Genomic DNA, 21,745 nt, shown 5'->3' with positions numbered 1-21,745 from the left:
GGATGGGGAGCAAAAAAAGAAAAAAAGCCAAAAAAAACCAGGAAAGAAAAAGGAAATGACACAGGTTTTTCTCTCATCCAGTCCTCTGCTTTAAGGGAGCGGAGGAGCCCTCCGAGCCCCGCTGCGGAGAGCGGCTGGGCACGGAGGGGGCTCGGTGGCCACGCGTGGGCTCGCCCGGGAGAGCGGGGGGGGGGCTCCGTGCGCGCGGGGGACCCCCCACCGCTCGCGCTGCTCCCGCGCGCCCCGCCCCCGGCGCGCCGCGCGCCCATTGGCTGGCCACACCCGGAATATGCAAATGAGCGGCGGGGGCGCGGCCGGCAGGGCGCGGGCGCGCGGCGGCGGAGCTGAGGGGCCTCTGCTTCGCTCCGGGCGTTCGGCCCCAGCGCTCGGCTCCGGGCAGCAGCCCCGTGCCCCTCAGCGGGCGTCCTGCCCTGCCCTGCCCTGCCCCGCCTCGTCCCGCCCCGCCCCGCCTCGCCCTGCCCTGCCCCGCCCCGCCCCCGCCATGCTACCGTGGCTGGTGCCCCCGTGAGAGGCGAGCGGCGTTGCCGGCGGCCATGCGGGTCCTGGCAGGCTGGGCCGTGCTGGTGGCCCTGGGCGAGTGGCTGTGGGCCGGTGGCGAGGTGCCGCTGGGGGACTTCTACCCCTTCGGGCCGGCCCAGGGCGACGCCGCCACGCGGAAGCAGGACGACGGTGGCTCCGAGCTCCGGCCCCTCTCCATCCCCTTCCCCTTCTTTGGTGCGGGGCACACCGGCCTCTACGTGAGTAATTTCCGCTTATTTGCTCCTATTTGCTCCCTCTTATTTCCTCTTTTTCCCTCCCTCTTATTTATTTCCTCCTATTCCCTCTTTTTCCCTCCCTCTTATTCCCTGTTTTCTGTTTCTTTCCTCTTCTTCCCTTCCTCTTATTGCCACTTTCCTGTCCTGCTTGGATGAATCTGAGTTTCCTTGGGGGCCGTCAGGTGGTCCCCACTTAACTGGAAACGTCAGAGGAATAGCAGTGTGCTGAGGATGGTGCAGTGGGTCCCAGGCCTGGGAAGCATGTTGGACCCGTGGCTCAGTGTGGGGGTCACCAGCGAGGATCCTGACCCCACTGCCTTGGGAATGCTGGGCGAAGTGCTCACCCACGGTGGGGAGCCTGGACTTAGCCCTGGCTGGAGCCTGGAGTAGCTGCATACCCACACCTTGTGGGACTGGCCTGGTGACATGCTGGGGGATCCCAGCAGCAGGCAGTTGGATAAATCTGGTGGGCAAGAGCTCAGCGTCGGTGCTGCAGCCCTAGCATGGTGGCCTCTGGCTGGTGGCCCTTGCTGCAGGGAGCGGGGTGTTGGTGGGGCTCTGAGTGTGATGCAGAATAAAGACAGCTGCACTTTAGGCTGCCCACTCAGCACATCTGATTCACTTGCCTTTCCCTGCGCCCACTGGGCTGCTGGGACTACTGGTAACACACTCCCTTGCAACCCCTAAGCCACTGGGAGGGGACTGTGGCCAGAGAAATCGGGTCATGCCTCGCCATCATGTCCCCGGTAGCTGTGGCCAAAGGGGCAACCCCGAGCGCCTGGTTGTCCATGGAGTCTTTTGGGTGGTGCTGTCTTGCATCCAGGAGTGAGATTTGGGCCCCCCCGTGCTGGTTTCCACCTGGCACAGTGAATCCTTCAGCTTCCTGATCCCTTCTCCCTGGTTTGCTCTGGACGTAGTGGTGACCCAGACCCAGCTGGCGGAGGAGAGGGTTGAGCATGCCACCCCGGAGCTGGGCTCATGTACCATTCTACTGCCTTGGCTCAGTGCAGAGGGTCCTTGGTCCTACCTGGTCGTGTTTTTCCCCTGATCAAAGCTCCAGCCCTGCCGTTGGGTGGGGGGGATCTGGACTTGGGGCTTGAGCCACTGTGGAAGGATAGAAGAGGCTGGGAGAAGCCAGGTAATTGTCCCATAGAGGATCCACAGTGTAGCTCTAGGTCTTGGGGGGGCTGCAGGGATCAGAGGACAGTACATCCCCCTTCCCTGAGCTGAGACCCCACAGCTCTGCAGTTTGCCTGCCCCCAGCACAGAAGTCCATGTGGCAGGGGCCCTCTTCCCCAGGGAGCTGCTGTCCAGGGGGACTGGCACAGGGCTGGGTTCACCTGGAAACCTCTGTTCTCAAGGGCTGCCTCCAACCACCCCCCTCCTCCTTCACAAAAACCAGCAACAACAAAAAAAGCCCTTCTTGGCTCTGGTTCTCTCCCATCTTGCTTTAATCAAGGGAAGAATGTTCCTCTGCGGACACAGTGGGGTTACGGAGGCTTTGGGAAAACAGAATCCTCTTTCCCTTAGTCACAGTAGGGACTGCCCTGTGCTCAAATGGAGGGGCTATGAACCCTCCTCAGGGACTGGGGACCTCCCCCAGGGACTGCACAAGGCCATCACAGCTCAGCCCCCATGCCTGGCTGTACTCGCAGCTGGGGTGAAGGCATTCTGGCTTCCACATGGCTCCTGGGGATGCTGGCTCCCAGCTCCTTTTTGGCACACAAGTGTGACACCACTGCCTGCCTGCGTGCCAGAGCTGCTCTCTCTAGTTGAGAGCCTCTTGCCTGCACCAGGCCCCCTTTTCTATCCTGCAGCCCAGGGGCTTGCCAGAGGCAGACATTGCACGCTGGAGAGCTTGGCTGGAGGCTGTGTGTTCCTGGCTGTCCCACTGTTGCTTGTGGGCTGGGGAACAGAGTGGCTTGGAGCTGACTGGACTGCCAGCTGTGGCAGTGTGGCAGATTGCTGGCAGGGTGTTCTCCTGGAAATCTGGGAGCTCAGGATGAGAACATTTCCGTTTGATCCCTGCCTCATCCAGCCTGTTCAGGCAGGCAGGGGGTTTCTTCACCTTCCTCATTCCCACTGCTTTCCCAAGTTGGGAGGCAGCATGCCAGGCAGCAATATCCACTATTTCCAGTTTCCTTCCCTGGGCTGTGGCTGCCTCTGCCATGCATCCATGAGCCAGGCATCCCAGAACCCTAATTGCCCCAATTAGTTAGTGCTGAGGAACAGCTTGAAGTATCTCACCCTGGGGGTCTGGTGTCCCCCCCCCTTTAATGAGAACAGCCTGCCGAAGCACTGGGGCTTTGCATGGGGTGGTGGCACTTGGTCATCTGAGGATCAAGAGCCCTTTGGCTCACTCGGAGTGCTGTGCATGCCGGTGGATGGATTGCTCCTCCCACCCTGGGCCAGTGCCCACATGGGCCAGTGCCCACAGCCCCCTGCCAGGAGGGTCCAGCCCCAAGGGCTGCCTGTAAGCCATGAGACTAGGGAGCGAGCTCAGGCCCTCACCCCTGCCAAGAGCAGTGCCGTGAGCTGGCCCCACACACCGGGCACTGTTTGTTTTATGCGCAGGGCTCCTGCAGTTTTTGCAGCTGTTCCCCTTCCCCTGGCCCGGAGAACAGGGCTGGGTTTGTTCGGGCAGTTGCCCGCAGCCGCGCTCCAGTGAGCAGGCGGCTGGGGCAGGGGGCTGTGGGTGTTGTGGGTGCTGAGGCACGTCTCTGCTTCTAAGGACAGGAAGGGGAAGCGCTCCAATATTTGTGGAAAGGAGAGGGGGAGAGAAAGATGAAATGGAAAGCGCCTCTAAAACATGGATTCCTGCTGGCAGCAGGAGTCAACTGTGGCCACCCGTTTCTTTCCCTTCCTCTCTGCAGGTAAACAACAATGGGATCATCTCATTCCTGAAGGAGGTCTCCCAGTTCACGCCAGTGGCCTTCCCCATCTCCAAGGACCGGCGTGTGGTTGCTGCTTTCTGGGCAGATGTGGATAATCGGCGGGCGGGCGATATATATTACCGGGAGAGCACCGAGCAGCCCATCCTGGAGAGAGCAAGCAGGGACATTGCCCAGTATTTCCCTGAGTTCCCAGGGTTTTCTGCACAGTGGGTCTTCATTGCAACCTGGTACCGAGTCACCTTCTTCGGGGGCAGCTCATTTTCACCAGTGAGTAGCTGAGGCAAAGCAGCCACCCCACCTGTGTGCCTTCAGTGTGGTGCCAGACCTGCCACCTGTGGCACAAAGCTGTCAGCAGGGCTAAGTTGACCACGACAGCTCCATCACGATACCTTGCTGTGACAGAGCACTAGTGGGCTGGCAATACCAAACCCTCCTTTTTGTGCCATGTGGAGGCTTTACATCATCAGCCTTCTTGGGCAAAAGTGAGGCACCTTTTGCCTTCCAGACGCTCAATATCCATATTTTCCCCTATTTTTCCCATTCCTCTGGGATGAGAAGCGAGCTGTTCTAGCTCAGGATCATGAGAAGTTAAGATTAAAAATAATTAAACTCTAATGCCCTTGTTCACGGAGGAGGACTGGGGTTCAAGGAAACACCCCTTTGCTAATGTAGTTTCTGTCACTTCATTTTATGACTGGTTCATCATCCCTCACTGCTTTCCTCCACTCCCCTGCTACAGGTGAACACTTTCCAGATTGTCCTCATCACAGATGGCAAGCTTTCCTTCACCATCTTTAACTATGAGTCCATCACCTGGACCACGGGTATGCACGCCAGCAGTGGGGGGGACTTTGCTGGGCTTGGTGGCATCGCGGCACAGGTAAGTGGTGAATGTGGCCCCTGGGGTGTCTGGGTAGCACATCCCCCTTGTCAGATCGTTGCTCCCGTTTGGGTTTCTTGGAGGTGGAAAACTTCCCCCTGCTTGTTTTTTTTTTTTCTTCTTCAGAGTTCTTAAATATCTGTGTGCGCTCTGGCTCCCAAAGCTGAGACCATACAGGGGGCTTTGTTATCCTGAAACCACAGGTCTTTGCCTTGGCTGCTGCTTCATAGTCCCTTTTCCTTCCTAACCTCAGCCTTTAAGAGCAGCTGCCACAGCTAGCACAGCTTTTGCTTGTAGTTTTATTTCATCCCTGTGTGTGTTGTTGTGTTAAAGGGAAGAAAAGCCAACACCCACACCCACAAAAACCCCAGTACCCACTCGGATGTGTGAATTTACTGACAGTTGATCCATGCTTGGCTCCCTGCTTGCCAGCCTGCAGCAGGCAGGATGCTGCAGGTGGAGAGGAAGTGAATGGGATTTGAATTCTCAGGAAGGGACTGAGCAGGCCAGGCGTCCACTTCACCCTGTTGTCCTGTCATGTGGACAGGGCCGAGCACTGGCCTGTGGCATGTGGAAGGGGAAAGTTGGTCTGAGCGGTGCCACCAGTGGTGCCACGTGACAGGAGAGATGAGTCCAGATGCTCCAGCTGCCTTCCCCCATGCACTGGTGACGTCTCTGTACTCTTTGCCTTTGTCCTTCCAGGCAGGTTTTAACGCTGGTGATGGAAAGCGCTACTTCAACATTCCCGGATCCCGCACTGATGACATCGCTGACGTGGAGATGACGACAAATGTGGGTATCCCCGGGCGCTGGGTGTTCAGAATCGATGATGCCCAGGTGCAAGTGGGGGGCTGCAGCAATACAAGTAAGAGGACAGCAGTTAGGTTTATTTAACTCCCAACCCAACCCCACACTGTTCTCCAGCCCCATCTTTCCCTGCCTCAACCCCCACCTCCGCGGGGTGGAAGAGATATCTGGAAGGGCTTTGGGGAGGGAGGGGAGGCAGCTATGCGGGGACTGTCTTCAGCACCCGCTGTGGTTGGGGATGGCACCTGTGGTTGCCCTGGGGCTGGGAACGGGCTGGGAGAGCAAATGGGAAGGGGAGGAAGAGTTCTTAGTTTAAAGGAGCCTGCGGGGAGTGATGAGGGAGGCTGGGAAGGAGGTGATGTGCACAGTTGGGACCCTGCCAGCCCATTGCCAAGCAGGGCATAAGGGACCAGCACCCTTGAGGGGTGCATATGTCCATCAGTCCCAGCACGTTGGGCTGAGCTATGTGGAGAGCTGCTGAGTGCCAGCCTGCCATGTGGGGCTAGGTTGCCAGGGCTTGGTCCATGCTCCCTATTCCAGGGGTCCTGGCACATCCCCCACAGAGCTGTTCCTCATCCCCACTTCCCCCTGGCCATGTTTTCCCACTCGTGATCTGTGTGTCTTGCGTTATCGGTGGATTTTCTGTACACGGGCTCTCCTGTCTCCTTTCCCTCTGCCCTGAATGATAAGTGAGGGTATGTCCATGTTCCCCCAGCCAGTGGAGCAGACCTTCTCCCTGCAGCCAGGCTGCAGACCTGTGCAGCCTCTCCCCCTTGCACGGGAGGAGTAAAACTGCCCCCTGTCCCAGGGGAGCCTGCGAGGAGCAGACCCTGCCCCACCATCAGGCAGGCAGCCCCGTGGGCTCCCCAAGCACCCCAGGGAGCCGGGCGGGTGCAGGGAAAGACCCTAGCACTGGTGTGGCTGGAAGGTGGCAGGTGAGCCCTGCCAGGGTGGGGGCTGACAGGGGTCACTGCCTGTTCCCACAGCCTCTGTCTGCCTGACGCTGCGGCCCTGCCTGAATGGGGGGAAGTGTATCGAGGACTGCATCACAGGGAACCCCTCCTACACCTGTTCCTGCCTGGCTGGTTTTACCGGGAAGAGGTGCCATGTTGGTGAGCACTTTGCTGCAGGGAGCAGATCTCGCTCCCAGTGTCACTGCTGCGTGCTGGCAGTCTGTCTGTCCCTGCCCTGAGCTCCTGTCCCCACCCGGGGCTCTGTTTCAGATGTGGATGAGTGCCTCTCCCACCCGTGTCAGAACGGAGCCACCTGCCTCAACGGTGCCGGCAGCTTCACCTGCAGGTGTCCGCCAGGCTTCAGAGGCAACAACTGTGAAAGCGGTGAGCAGTACAGCACTTGAAAAGCAGAGACCCCAGGCTTGGGGGGCACTTCTGCTCTCGGGAGGGCTCTCCAGACCAGGGCTCCTGTGGTAGCTGCTGGGCTCTAGCAGTTTGTGACAGCCAACTTGGATTTCAGGTTGCTTCAGGCAAAAGAAGCTTTTCTCTGGCCATGAGCCTTTCCTGCTGCTGACTCTTCTGAGGGCTTTGCTCAGCATTGCTGCCAGCACTCTTCCACCACCACTCCCTTAGCCAGAAAAGCTGGCAGCCAGTGCTCAAACAAGCCTTGCAGGCCCTGCTTTTGCAGGTGATGCTCTGGTCCCAAGCTCTTCAAAGCCAGGGGAGACCCTCCCAGTCCCTGGCAGGGGCCATGGTTACAGGTTTTCCCCGCTTCTGGCCTCCGCCTGCCAGTGGAAGTGCCGCCAAAGCATTTGGCTCCCAGCAAGCTGCCGCGCCAGTGGAAAAGGCGAGAAGGGAGTTGACTCGTGGGGGAGGAAGGAAGGGAGGGAGAAATGCCCAGCACAGCACACTGACATCCAGGAGGCGCAGGGGGATGAAAGAGCTGAGCTGCCTAAGGACAGGTTTTGGGCACAGTCATGACTGGGGACATGGCCACTGTCTCCTTACAGAAGGTGCATGGGTGGCTCCCATCTGTGCTCTGCCTGGGCCTGGTATCACCACGTGTAGAGGGTGCCATGTGCTGGTCCTGCACCTAGGCTGACACCCCTGCCCCTCTTTTTTTTGATATTCTTCTGCAGCAGAATCACCATGTGAGAGCAGGGTGTGCCAGAATGGTGGGAGTTGCCAGGTGGAGAACAGGACAGCGGCATGCTTGTGCCAGTCGGGGTACACGGGGGTGGACTGTCAAACAGGTGGGTGACAGAAACAGGTGTGGGGTGGAGATGGTGACATTTCATACCTTGGCAAGCTTCCTTCCCCGTCAGCTTCATTCGTGCATGTAGTTTTGGGAGGGAAATGCTTGGAATTGCCAGTGGAACCTATTTTTTCTGTCTGTCGCCTTCACCCTCCTGAGCATCATCCAGGCTGGGAGGCACCAGGTGAGCTGGCTGTGCCCACACATGACCTGACCACCTTTCCTGGCCTCCCCTTGCAGAGGTGAACGAATGTGAGTCCAGCCCGTGCCTGAATGGTGGGCACTGCATTGACCTGGTCGATAACTACACCTGTGTGTGCCTGGAGCCCTTTGTGGGACAGCGCTGCGAGACAGGTGCCTGTGCCCCAGGATGACCCACGCCAGGGACTGTGTCCCCCATGTTCTGCTGGCCGTCGTGGCCTCTCTCCCAGGCCCAGGTTTTCCTCATGCTCACTTCCTTGCTTTCCCCTTACCAGATTCATCTTCCTGCGAGGATCGGAGTTGCCAGAACCGGCAGACGTGCAATTACATCCGCCCTGGCCGCTATATCTGCACCTGCTCCCCGGGTTATTACGGCAACAACTGCCAGTATGGTGCGTGAGGTTGTGCCTCGACCAGCCTGGCATGGGAACTGCAGTCAGGGGTACTGGGCAGGATCAGGCAAATGGCTGGAAAGGGGCTGTGTCAGTCATAGACACTGCTGAAACTGGTGGGCAGCATGTGTGGAGGGGCCATGGTGCTGCCAGGAGGGAACACTTTCCTATGGGGCTGCTTGACCATGCTGGGACCTCCAGCAGGATCCCCAGGACAGAGGATGTTCCGGCCCCAGACTGACCCCTCCCGCTCAGGCTCCCCATTCCCCACAGGAGGGCCTCGCATGCCTGGTGCTTGCCTCTCCCACCCGTGCCAGAACGCGGGCAGCTGTCTGGAGACGGAGCGGGGCTATGTCTGTGAGTGCCAGGAGGGCTACACTGGACAGGACTGTAGAGACCGTGAGTACCAACCCAGGGGACTTGCTAGTGGGGTGCAGCACCTCAAGGGGAGCGTTCATGCTCATGACAGAAGCAGCAGCCCCAGAGAGCCTGTTCAGGGCTCTGGGATTGAACAGAGGGTCTATCCTGCTGAAGGAGGCTGTGTCTGTGTGTCTGAGGGCCTCAGGGCTGCTGCCCACCTGAGCTTCCCCTGTGAGTGGCATCTGGCAAGGCCACTTGTCTGTCCCAGCCCACAAGCAGGAAAGGTCCTGAGAAGCTTCTGTTTCCTCTCTTGCAGAGCTCTCTGAGGGCTGTGAGTGTCGTAATGGGGGCAGTTGTCTGGAGGGGAACGTCACTGTCTGCCAGTGCCTTCCTGGCTTTTTTGGTCTCCTCTGTGAATTTGGTAGGTGAAAGCTTCTTGCCTACTGTGTTCATTCCCTCTGGGGTGCTTGAGTCAGGCAGTCTGTGGGCCAGCAAGGAGACACTGCCAGTGCGTGAGGCTAGCACTATGCCAGGGGCACACACTAAATTTGAGCCTGGAAATATTGTCACCTGGCGAGATGGCAATGCTTCCATCTCCATCACTCCCCCTTTGAGCTGTGCCTATCCCAGCCTCTGCCTCAGCCCAGCTCCCATGGGTGGGGAGGGAGTAGCAGCCTTTGTGCGCTCCCTTGCTGAAGCTCACTGAGCATCCAGGCTGGGCATTGCCATTTGCACTGTCTGTGCCAGAGGGTCTGTCCTGTCTCATTGGACCCTGCAAAGTTAGGAGACTGCTGTTTCCATGTGGGTGTCCTCCTGCCACTGGCTGAGGGACCCGGCACTGGCCGTGTGTTTGCAGAAGTCACCACGACACCGTGCAACATGAACACGCAGTGCCCGGACGGTGGGTACTGCATGGAGTATGGTGGGAGCTACCTCTGTGTCTGCCACACCAACTATGGCACCAACCACAGTAAGACTCCACGGGGATGTGGGAACAGCTCTAGGGTGGGGATGAGCAGGGGGGCACCCTCACCAGCAGGGAAGCTGCCCTTGTGCCCCTGGCCATATGTCCTCGGTGATGCCCTGTGTTTGGCTCTGCAGCGATGCCATCCCCCTGCGACTCAGAGCCCTGCTTGAATGGGGGGTCCTGCAAGGTTCACGATGACTCGTACATCTGCGAGTGTCCTCAAGACTTCCTTGGCATGCACTGCGAGAAAGGTACCTCCACAGTGCTCCCCAGCATCTGTGGCCCCAGCACCTGGCAGAGGCTGGGAGAAGGGCTTGGACCTTTTGGGGAGATGAACAGTTACTCGCAGAGCTGGAAGTTGGTGCAGGTTTTCCCATCCCATCCTACAGGGTAAAGTGAGGGATTGCATGACTCCCTTCATGACACCCACCCTGCAGCAGCAGATCCAGTTGTTTCCCGTACAACACCATCAGTGTTGGTGTTTTTTCTTTACATGCCACAGCTTCTGCCCTTGGGAGTAGCCAGCTTCCTCCCAGCATCACGCACCTGTGGGCCCCCAAGGCCCCAGCACACACCTTCAGTGTAATTTTTGTGGTATTGCTGTGCCCAGGATGCAGTCAGCCTTCCTGCAGCGAGGGGTTTGGTGGGGTGCTGGTGGGAGGCAGCAGCTCTGGGTGACCCCGCTCTGGGCGCTCTCTCTGCAGCCAAGCCTCGGCTCTGCAGCACGGGGCCCTGCCGCAACGGGGGCACCTGCAGGGAGGCGGATGGCGAGTACCACTGCACCTGCCCCTACCGCTTCACCGGCAAGCACTGCGAGATCGGTACAGCCCCCGCCCCCACAGGGAGGACAGGTGGCAGCTGCCCCACCAGGCTCACGCCCGCCTTGTGCCCCCAGGTAAGCCGGACCCTTGTGCATCGGGGCCCTGCCAGAATGGAGGCACCTGTTTCCACTACATCGGCAAGTACAAGTGTGACTGTCCCCCAGGCTACACCGGCCGGCACTGCGAGATCGGTAGGTTTGAGGAGGGCTTACCTGGGGGATGGTGGGCCTGGCTGTCAGGAGCTCGATGCTTGCTTTAAGCCCCTTTCCCTGCAACTCTTCTTGTGCCCTGCTGGAAGGGGAAAGGGGGCTGGCTCTGGTTTCATTCTTTGCTCTGCTCTTCTTCCAGTGCCCTCCCCTTGCTTTCTTAGCCCCTGCGAGAATGGGGCTACCTGCGAGGACCTCAGCGGGGGCTATGCTTGCACCTGCTCCGTGGGCTATGTGGGGAAGCATTGCCAGTTTGGTAAGGGCCTTGTGCTTCCTCTTCCAGCTGGGGACTTGGGCACCTCTGTGGGTCCCATTCATTCCCTGTCTCTCCCCAGAGGTCGATTGTGGCATCCCCAGTGAGGTGAAGCATGCCCAGGCTTCTTTCAACTCCACCAAGGTGGGCTCACTGGCTGAATACCAGTGTGAGCTGGGCTACATCCTCAGCCAGCACAACCATCCCCGTGTCTGCCGTGTGCCAGGTGTCTGGAGCGACCCCCCCGAATGTGATGGTGAGGAGGGCTGGGGAGTGGACAAGCCCTGGGACACCATCCCGGTGGGCTGTAGTCATGAGCATGGTTTGGTGACCCCGGGATATGTACTCCAGTTGTCTGCTGCCTTCCCCCCTGGGATCCCTGTCCCGTGCTCATGTCTCTCACTTCGTCTCTCCCTTGCTCAAATGCCTTTAGAGATCGACGAGTGCCAGTCCCAGCCCTGCCTGAACGGTGGCCAGTGCAAGGATCGTGTCTCTGCGTTCCTGTGCTTGTGTGAGCCAGGTTACACCGGCTACCACTGCGAGTTGGGTAAGAGACCATGCCAGGCATGCTCCAGGACTGTCACAATCCCTTCCTCACGCTCCAGCCTTTGGGAAAGCCCAGTGGGTTGTGAACTCCATGGCCAGGAGCTGGGTTACCAGGAGTTGTGTGTGTTTGGATCAGCCTGAGGCAAGGGCTTCTCTTCTAGGACTCCCAGCCAGCTGTAGGATTTTCCAGCAGGGAGACACTGCTCCTGGCTGGGGACAATGGGCAGTGTGGGAGGTGGTGGGACTCTGGCAGGTGGCTCTAGTCCAGTTCCCTGGGATCTGGCAGAGGACAGTGGTAGGAGAAGGTGGGCTGTTGGAAGTTAGATGAGGGGACATGACACAGGCACCCTAAGGGATGGATCGCTTGGCACAGCCCTGCACTGCCAGTTGTCCCCAGGTGTCCCTGAAGGAATGTCCCCATGTCACGTGCTTCAGGGGCAGGCATGAGGCAGTGGGCATCCAGGAGCAGGGATGTTCCTTGCCACTGGGCTTGGGGAAGCAAGTGACATGGGAAAGGGTCCGTGCCCTGTGGGAGAAGCGCTGCCTGTCCAAGCCCCTGTCCCTAGCCACCAGCTGTCTCTGTGCTGAGCTGGCGCCTTTCTTCCCGCCGGACCCCAGATGTTGACGAGTGCCAGTCGGAGCCCTGCAAGAACAGCGGGACCTGCCAGGACCTCCCTGGGTCCTTTGCTTGCTACTGTCCCGAGGGCTTCCTGGGGACCCAGTGCGAGACAGGTAGGGGCTCTCCCTTCCTGGGTCAGTGGGAAGCTGGACTGTGGGCACCAGGACACTGCCAGGGCTGGCACCATGCCAGGTGGCTGGTCACTGTCTTGGATACCTTGACCCCAAGCCATCACCTGGCTGCTCACCGTTGCACCTCCTTGCCTGTAGTTTTGGGGGCAGAGCTGAAACTGCTCTGATGGGGAGGGAACAAGGAATGAGGTGTCCAACAGTGATGGACTCCCTTTCTAAGTTGTCCACCCCTTTGAGGGGATTTGGGCACCATGGTTCACGGTGGGGGACTCAGTATCCAGCCCAGCTGTGCCAAACCCTGGGCTACACATCTGCCCTGCTGCCCCCTCGGGGGTCTGTCACTGTCACTCGCTCATGGGAGCTGGCTGTTGGCATGCTCACCGCTGGCCTTCTCCCACCTCCAGAAGTGGATGCCTGTGAGTCAGACCCTTGCCGAAACGGAGGGGAGTGTGAGAGCTACGGGGGCTCCTACCTCTGTGTGTGCCCAGAGGGCTTCTTCGGCTACCACTGTGAGACAGGTGAGGCAGGCAGGGCAGGGCAGGGTGGCCCTGGGGTCAGCGGCACTGCTGACACTGCCAAACCTGGCACCTCTCCCACAGCCAGTGACCCGTGCTTCTCCAGCCCCTGTGGGAGCAGAGGCTACTGCCTGCCCAGCAATGGCACCCACAGCTGCACCTGCAAAGTCAGCTACACAGGCAAGAACTGCGAAAAAGGTAAAGGCCCTCAGCAGCGGCACCAGGACATGATGTGGGGCTTGACACCTGCCTGGCAGTGCCCACCACCCACGAGGGGCTCAACACCATCCGGGACCAGCGGCACTCCTTGAGGCGGGCAGGGCTGGGGGCTCGCCTTGGGGGTGGCAGCCCATGCCCCACCAATGCCATGGGTGGGTGCTAGCATGCTGAGTCGCTGCCGCAGGTGCCGAGCTTGGCACCAGGACACGGGGGACTGATTTCCCCTGCAGCAATGGCAATCCCTCGGATGCCCTCAGGAGGGGAGGCAGAGGCGTCTGAGGGAAGCCTCTTGGCACTGGCCTCCCCAGGAGCCCTCGCCCCATCCCGCAGTGGCAAGTGCTTGGCCACCAGTGATACCAGGGAATGCTCCTGGCGCCTTGGCTCCTCCTGTGCCCACTGAGCCAGGGGTGGCTTACACCCACAGAGCCCCTGCCAGGTGTGCCAAGTGAGACAAGCGAGGACCTTGTCCTCTTATCGCCGCTGTTCTGCCGCTTGCTGACGGGGTCTGTTCTCTAAAGATTCATGGCATTACCTCTCCCCTTTGCTTTTGCACACACCCTGAAGAATTGCTGCCACCAACCTCATTAAAGGTGGAAAGGGTGGAGGACACTGGTGTGTTGATTTCTTGGCACCCACCTGAGGACGCAGCTGCCAGGCAACTCATTGACGGCTACGCCGTGACGTACGTATCCCTCGACGGCTCTTACCGCAGGACAGATTTTGTGGACCGAAGTCGTTCTGCCCACCAATTGCGGGCACTAACCTCCGGCAGAGCCTACAATATTTCTGTCTTTTCAGTCAAACGCAACGTGAACAACAAGAATGATATCAGCAGGCCCGTCATGCTCACCACACGCACTAGTGAGTAGCGTCCCCAGGGGGATCACGGTCGTGAGCGTGCGCGGCCCCTGCAGGTGCCAGGGTTTGTGCTGCCACCTCCAGCCTGCCACCAGCTCCAGCATGGTGTCAAACCTGGCAGGTTTGCTGGTGCAGGTCCTAAAATCCAGCTGGGGGCCTCTGGAAAGTGCTTGAGAATCAGAGAATCGCTGTTTTCTTTGCTGTGAGTAAAAGGCTTGACACCCTGTGGCTCACCCTGTGCAGGGGCTGTAAGGGAGATTGCAGCGGGGACTGCTCCTGAATCCTGTTCATTGGGGCCAGGCTGTTCTGCTCCTTGTCACTGTGCCCAGGAGAGTATGAGGAGCCCCCATGCAAGGCAGGCAGCGGGGCTTCTGCAATCCCATGGGCCGGTCACCCTGCCATACTGCTGGGCTTGGTGTGGGAACATGCCAGCAAGGACAGAGGCTGTCAGGCACCTCTGCTCCATGGGTGGAGGAAGGGGCACAGTGATGCCTCTGGGGCATGGACAGGCAGAGCAGCTGTGATCCCACTTTCTAGGGCAGGCAGGTGTGGAAATCAAATGCAAACAGGATGGAGGGAATTGGACATAGGAAAGAAGATGGCCTCTGAGGAGAGGAGAATGGTGGTGGTAAAGCCCATGAGCCACATCTCCCACAGCGGGCTGAGACCAAGTGAAGCCCAGGGGAGGAGATGGCAGCACAGTGCTGGGCACAGCATCTCATGGCCCCTCAAGCCATGGCTGGATGCTGGGGTCAGTATGGCCACCTGAAGTGTGTCATGGACTTAGCAGTCACTAGTGGGGATCCCCAGGGCTCAGTTTGGGGCCAGTCCTGTTAAATGTATTTACTGATGGTCTGGACCCAGGGATTTTGTGTATCCTCAGTAAATTTGTAGACAATACCAAGTTGGATGGGAGTGTTGATCTGTTTGAGGGTAGAAAGGCTCTGCAGAGGGACCTTGGCACACTCAATCAAAGGGCCAAGGACAACAGCATGATGTTCAATAAGGCCAGGTGTTGGGTCCTGCACTTGGGTCACAGCAACCCCCCTGTAGCTCCAGGCTGGAGGAGGAGTGGCTTAAGAGCTCTTCAACAGAAAGAGCCTAGGGGATGCTGTTTGACAGCTGGCTGAACATGAGCCAACAGCATGCCCAAATGGCTAAGAAGGCCAATGGCATCTTGACCTGTATCAAGAGCAGTGTGGCCAGCAGGACTAGGGAAGTGATCATCCCTCTGCACTCGGCATTGTTGAGGCTGCACTGCATTCAGTTCTGAGCTCCTCACTTTAAAAAGGACATTGAGGCGTTGGAGCATGTCCAGAGAAGGGCAACAAGGCTTGTCAAGGGTCTAGAAAACATATCTTATGGGGAACAGCTGAGGGAGCTGGGTTTGTTTAGCCTTGAGAAGGCTCAGGGTCCTCATTGCTCTCCAAAACTCCCCAACAGGAGGTTGTAGTGTGGTGGAGGCTGGTTTCTTCTCTCATGCCTGCAGAGAGAGGACAAGAGGAAATGGCCTAAAGCCAAGACCGGGGAGATTCACATTAGATAGTAGTAAAAAATTTTTCACTCTTTGGGTGGTCAAGCATTGGAATAGGATGTCCAGGGAGGTGGTAGAGTCACCATCCCTGGAGGTGTTCTGGAGGCATCTGGATCTGGTGCTGGGTGGTGTGGTTTAGGGGTTATAGTGACAGTGCTGGGAGGATGGTTGGACTGGATGATCTTCTAGGTCTCTTCCAACTTTGATGATTCTGTGGTTAGGGCCAGGCCTGGGCACTACAGCCCCTTTGGAGCTGTGGTGGGGGGCTGGAGCAGAGGGAACAGCCTCGGGGGTGCTCGGGGGTGCACAAGGCCCTGTGGGTGAGCAGATGGATGTGCCTCCTGCCTGCCTGGAGGCTGAGAGGACAGGAGAGCATGAGTTCAGTGGGAGAGGCGGCACTGAGCTGTTCCACTGGGGAAGGTGATCCAGAGGTGCCTGCAGGACCCCCCTTGGGGGTGCATGGGGAAGGAATGGCATGACCCACAATGACCGCGGTCCTCTCTGCTTGCTCCGGCCAGGACCGCGTCCGGTGGAAGGCTTTGAGATCACGAATGTGACTGCCAGTGCCATCACGGTGCAGTGGGCTCTCCACCGACTCCAGCATTCCAGTGTCAGTAGGGTGAGGGTCTCCATCCGCCAGATGGGGGACCTGGCAGGCCGCACCGTGGAGCTGAACAGCAGTGTGGCCAAGTACACTTTCCTGTGAGTGGGGTGGTGGTGGCTGCCAGGGCACTGGCTCCCTCAGGTTGCCCCGCTTACCGCTTCCCACCCTATCTTTTCCCTCCACAGGGACCTGCAGCCAGGAGAGAGATACATCATCCATGTCACGACACTGAGCGGCCTGGGAGTGGAAGACCACCCCTCAGAGAGCCTGGCCACAGCCCCTTTTCATGTGTGGACAAGTGAGTGAGGTTGCCTTTGCCATCCCGGCTTGGCAGGTGCAGGGGCTTGGCACGAAAGCTGTGGGGAGGGAGCGGTGTGGGAGCTGCCAGACTGTCTGGCCAGCACAGCAAGTAGGAGGTGTGCAGGCAGGCCTGGGGAGGCCAGGAAAGAGACACTGGCATGTCCTCCCCTGCCAAATGTTGTTCAGTCTCTGAGACCAGCATGAGCCCAGCCCCATGCATGGGCCCAATTCATCCCCTGCTATCTGGCCGTCAGAAGGCGAGGGCTGACCTGGGTGCCAGGGTGCAGTGAGGCTTTGTCTGTCTTGGCAAGGACCTATTACTGAGCATCCCCTTGCAGTACATCTCACGGCTGGAGCAGGCTCAGGGCTGGCCTGGGCAGTGCCAGGCAAGCTGGGGCCCTGGCCCTGGCACACTTGTAAGGTGGTGTGAGCAAGTAGGGCAGTGGCCATTCAAGGACACCGGCTCTGACCACTTTCCTCCCCATCCCCTGCCTGCCACAGGGCCTCTCCCCCCACAAAACCTCACCGCCTCCCACGTCACGGCCACCTCTGTGTCCATGGTGTGGGAGCAGCCACTCTTTGGCACCATGGACGGGTACATCATCAATGTCACCACTGCTCAGAGCATCAAGAGCCGCTACGTGCCTAACGGGAAACTCGTGTCCTACACGGTGCGGGACCTGCTGCCTGGGCAGCGGTACCACCTATCCTTGACAGCTGTGCAGAACACGGAGCAGGGCCAGGTGCACAGCGAGCCCATCCACCTCTACGTCAACACCTGTGAGTGCTCATGGGGCTCTGCTGCATTGCTGCAGCACAAGGGAGGCAATGGGATGACAGGGAAGCGGGGCAGGGGGCGGAAACCAGTTGGCCAACAGAGTGAGGAGCCCTTGCTGCCCCAGCACTGGGTGTCTGCAGCAGGCTGTGGGGACAAGATGCAGGTCCACTGGAAGGGGAGGTGGGGTTTGTAGGGTCAGCAAAGGGCGGATGCAGAGCTCCAGCTTGGTGATGGGCACTTATATGCCCGGTGTGTGAAGAGTGTCCTCGTGTCACCTGGCAGCCTGGGGATGATGGGACGGGATGATGGGACTGGCTGGGAGGTGGGTTACTGGCTCACACTGCCTCCCACTAAGCCTCATCCTTTGGTCTGCAGTGCCAAGGGATGGGGCTCCAGACAGGCGGTGGAGCCAAGCTGGGCACCCCCGGGTTCTGCGGAACAGGCTGCCCCCAGCTTTCCTGCCCGAGCTCCGCCTGCTAGCAGATCATGACACAGCTGAGGAGCCCTCGCCAGCCCCCAGGTAGGCACTGCTTCAGCACTCCTGGCTCTTCCACTAGCACTTGGCCCAAGCACTAGGCTGAGCCAGCCCCTTTTCCCAGTTTCCATGTCCAGGTGTGTGCAGGGTCAAGCCGTGCTCCTGCTGGGGTGCAGCCTCTTGCCCATCCACTGGGGTTCTCAGCCGGGCAGGCCCCTTTACCCTGTGAGCAGGTCCCCCATGGGACTTGCACAGAGCCTGATGCCACCAGTGAATGCTTTATGCAGCTGCCATGAGCCCCAGCACACAGGGCCTGGGGAACCCGCAGTGCCCCATACCCTTACGGTTCTCCTGTCCCAGGTTCACGGAGCTGGTGGATGGCAGAGGGCGGATCAGCGCCAGGTTTGGCACTGCGCTGGGAAAAGCCATCACTGTGAAGACGCGTAAGTGCTCTTCTGCCCTTGTGTCCTGCTCCTGTCATCCAGTGCCATCTCCTGCACCTCCCTGCAAGTTGAGGTGGCAGCCTGGCAGGCTGCTGTAGGACTGGGGGAGCCACAGAGGAGGGTGGAGCCCTCTCACCTGGCCCTGGGCAGGCAAACATCTGCTCTGCTTGTTAGACCCCTGCCCAAGGAGAGGAGTGACTGGCTGGGGGAGCCCAGAGAAGGACCCTTGCTGATGGGAGGCAGTGCTGACTGTGGCACTGCTGCCCTTCTTCCCTGCCAGCAGCAGCAGGAGCCTGAGCAGTGGCTCCATAGCCCTCCAGTGTAGTCCCTGCCTGCCCAGCAGCCTCAGCCCCCCACTGTCAAGAACAGCCTCACACCTGAGGAGGGTGCCTGGGTGAGAAACCCTTCACTAGTCCAGACCTAGCCCCCATTTTCCATCCTCAGAAGACCGGGAGTACAAGTGCCAGCCCAAGATACCCTAGACCACCTGGGAACCCCACGCCATGGGGTGGGGAAGGGACCTGGCACACCTGAGGGCAGTCCTTGGCCTCACTGCACATCCTGGTTCTGCCCCTGCCTCCCCAGGACTCTGTGTCCCAGACCCTTCCAGGAGGAGTGAGAGTGTCACCCCAATTCTAGGGATGCCAACTGGGAAGGGCTAAAGCCCTGCCTCAGGCCTGACCAGTGCCCCAAAGCCCTGGGCAGGCTGGATTCCCTTGGAGGGGCTGCCTTTGGGTCTGGCTCTGGCCTGGAAGGTGACATTTAATCCTCTCATTGTCCAGAGCCAGAGGCTCCAGTGAAGCTGGAGAACACAGAGGTGTCCAGCTGGGACAGTCTGGCACTGCAGCTGCGTGAGGCAAAGAGCAAGAGTAAGTCCCAGGGGAGACCCACAGCAGCAGGAGCCCAGCCCTGGCCCCACAGGCAACGTGCTCAGCACCAGCCTGCCCTCCTTGGAGGCATGGCAGGCACCCCTGCCCACCTGCTCTTCCTGGGAGCACCCTGGCAATGCCAGGGGCTTGGCAGGGCTGTGCTGTGGCCCCGGGCTCTGATGGTCGAGCGTGTTTTGCAGGAGAGGGGCAGAACTGCTCCAAGAATCCCTGCAGGAATGGAGGCACCTGTACCAGAGATGACGAGTCCTACCACTGTGCCTGCCGCCCAGGGTTCAAGGGCCGGGTCTGCCAGCTGGGTGAGTGCCAGGCTGTTCCAGAGGGCCAGACTGCCTCCTGCAGTGCCAGGCTGGTGGCTGTCCCTGTCACAGGTCCCCCAGGATGTAGGTCACCCAGCACACCCTGCCAGCACCCAGGGGCTCCCACGATGCCAGGCTTTGCTAGAGATCTGTGTCATGCCGGCAGCTCAGAGAGGGGCCGGGCTCTGCTCTTAATTTGAGGAGATATGAGTGCAGGTCTGGTCCCTGCTCCTGACTGAGCTCTCTGCCTCTGCCTGGCAAGCCAGGCCCCTGCCTTACCCAGAGAGTTACATAGGCACTGTGAAGCTGGAGGCTCTGCTTCTACTGGTGGGTCAGCTTTGTTGAGGCCAGCCCTCCAGCACGGCCAAGAAGCCAGGGGGGCCTCATCAGACCCTTGCCACAAGGCACAGGCAGGCAGGGCCAGGGATGGGCTCAGTGATAGCTCCCCTCTCCTATTCCCCAAGCAGCCTGCAAGAAGGTGCCACACTCGTGCACGCGGCTGTACTCGGAAACCAGGTCATTCCCAGTGTGGGAAGGAGGCACCTGCCACTATCTGTGAGTACTGCCTGTAGGTTATGCTTCCCCCTTCCCCCTGTGCTCTGAGCCGGGGATGTCTCCCTGCAGCTCAGCTTTGGGGAAGGGAGAGCAAGCACAAGGCCGTCTCCAACCCCAGCTGGCAGTCTCCCCCTCCCCAGCGCAGGCTGAGCAGCCTGGCATGCCCCTGTGGGTACCCCCCAGCTGTGCGTCAGGGCAGGGTGTTGCTGAAGTGACAGCTCCATACTGGTGTTGCCCACCCACGTGGCAGCAAGGTTGGATTTGGTGTGTGTGAGCCCCAGACAGCAGCAGATCCCATCCAGCTCCTGGCTGCCTCTCCATCTGCGAGCAGAGGGCTGGGGGAGCCCTGGTGCAGCGCCAGGGCATGGGGCTTTCTGCTCTGCCCCTGGCCTCCCTGCGATGGAGGCACAAAGGCCTGGCTGGGATCAGTCCTCTGGCACAGCAGGCTGTGAGCCCCATTCCTGCCAAGGCTGGCTACTGCAGCCTGGAAGGAAATAGGGGAAACACCCAGACTTCCCCTTCACACTCACCAAAGCACATCTCTCCCTTTTGTTCCCTACACTCACATCTCCACTGTGTGTGTAGGTCCAGGAGAATCTACAAGGTACACCAGGATATCTGCTACAAGGAGAGCTGTGAGAGCATCAGTTCGGAGAGGACAAGCAGCAGGTACAGCCAGCAGCAGCACACTGCGTGTGCCAGCCTTCCTGTGACCCTGGACAGGAGGATGTGGCTGGCTGGTGTTCCCCAACATGCACAGGGACACTCAGGTGGGGGGTGGGCTGGTAGAGGGGTACAGATATGACCAAGGCTTGGATCCCAGTGCCGTGTGCTTGCCTGTGAGTAATGGCCAAGGGGCTGATGGTGCTGTCCTCCTTTCTCTTCCAGAAAGCCAAGCAACAGTCACACACTGAAGAAGCCATAGAAGTAAGTACCTGCTCCACCTTGCTCAGCTGCAGGCAGGGGCAGTTCCCATGCAGGGAGTCGGGGAGGTGGGTGCAGGCCAGGGTACAACCCTGGCTTACACTGCCGTGTTGAGAGGGTGTGAGGGCTTATGGCTGAGGGCTCCTGGTTGTGGCTGGGGTGGAGAAGCAGGAGGCAATGCTCTGCTTCCCCCTGGCTCTGCAGTTCCATGAACAAGAGATTCCTGCACAGAAAGGGCCAGGCAAAGGCTGGAGTCCTGGAGACAGTAGGTCCCCTTCTCTCAGCCCAAGACTAGTGCACAGGGCGGGAAGAGGCCAGCTGCGGGGCATCTGAAAGACTGTGTACAGCAGCTCATTTTCCTCCTGCTCCTCCACAGGGTTTAAAGCAGTAGAAGCTTCGTCTTTCCACATCTTAAGGGCTTTTCGAACACCAGGAAGATCAGATCTGCTCACTGGGTTGAACACAGCAGGGGAGCCTTCCTGCCTGCTGTCAACCTCTCCCTCTCCTCCAGCCCATTAGGGACATGCAGCTGGATCAGCACACTGAGTAGTGCTCCCTTTCCCCCCCGCTGTCCCAGCACTGCCTTTGCTGGCCCTCTCTCTGCCCCTGAGGAGCTGAGCACCAGTGCCCCTTGACGGGGCCAGCCCTGCTCAGCACCCCCAGCCACCCTGCACAAGCGACGGGCTCCCCGCTTCACTCAGGGATCAGCCCAGCTCCTTGCCAACAGCATCTGCACCAATCTGTTTTCGTAATCCAAGGTTCTAAATTACCTATAACCCTCAAATAAAACAGTTTAATGCAGACCAAAAAGCCTTAGCCATCACCTGAAATCTGGCCCCCCAAAATATGCTCTGAGGAGCAGCCTCTGTAGATGAGTTAGAAATGGTGAGCAGCTCCGAGTGGTGAGGCGAGCATGGGCAGTGGAGGAGCATTCCTGTTTCCTCTGCTCTAGCAGGGGAAACTGAGGCAGCTTCTACTGCCTGCTTTTTTTCTTTGCTTTGTAAACAAGCCCTGGTTTTAACCAAATTTCCAGCTCAGAAACCAATAGAGCACCTAAAAAGAATTTTAAACATGATCTGTAGGCTGAAGTCGGTCAGCTGAGGCATTGCGGTACCACCGCACTTGTAGCTGCCTCCACACCAGTGCAGGGCACAGCAGAGGCTTGGTGGGGAAGCCAGCCCCACATGCCATCCCCTTGCACTGCACCCAGAGTGTGCCTTCCCTGTGGCACCAGTGCTGCAGGGTACGTGGAGGAGAGGACCAGCACACAGCACTGCAGCAGGGCAGGCAAGG

At 59.2% G+C, this 21,745-nt stretch overlaps 1 protein-coding gene across 1 annotated transcript; it reads left to right on the top strand.

The window, feature by feature from the left end:
* Positions 1-554: 554 nt before the first annotated feature.
* Positions 555-20,958, top strand: SNED1 (sushi, nidogen and EGF like domains 1; the record flags this gene model as incomplete). The annotated part of the gene is made up of 33 exons (XM_082288191.1): positions 555-758; positions 3,650-3,937; positions 4,410-4,550; positions 5,253-5,415; positions 6,344-6,469; positions 6,581-6,694; positions 7,450-7,563; positions 7,806-7,919; positions 8,042-8,158; positions 8,432-8,557; positions 8,835-8,939; positions 9,375-9,488; positions 9,620-9,736; positions 10,190-10,306; positions 10,381-10,497; positions 10,655-10,768; positions 10,848-11,021; positions 11,199-11,312; positions 11,930-12,043; positions 12,466-12,579; positions 12,661-12,774; positions 13,360-13,656; positions 15,706-15,889; positions 15,977-16,089; positions 16,593-16,871; positions 17,245-17,389; positions 17,705-17,787; positions 18,570-18,656; positions 18,857-18,973; positions 19,441-19,528; positions 20,114-20,197; positions 20,417-20,455; positions 20,829-20,958. 32 exons carry the CDS (start codon positions 555-557, stop codon positions 20,451-20,453), a joined length of 4,335 nt encoding a protein of 1,444 aa, XP_082144317.1. The 3' UTR covers positions 20,454-20,455; positions 20,829-20,958.
* Positions 20,959-21,745: the final 787 nt, after the last annotated feature.

The sequence above is a fragment of the Coloeus monedula genome, assembly GCF_965178545.1.
Source record: "Coloeus monedula genome assembly, chromosome: 10".
NCBI lineage: Eukaryota > Metazoa > Chordata > Aves > Passeriformes > Corvidae > Coloeus > Coloeus monedula.
Note: the sequence above shows the minus strand (reverse complement) of the source record. Positions and strands in the feature narration are given on the sequence as shown.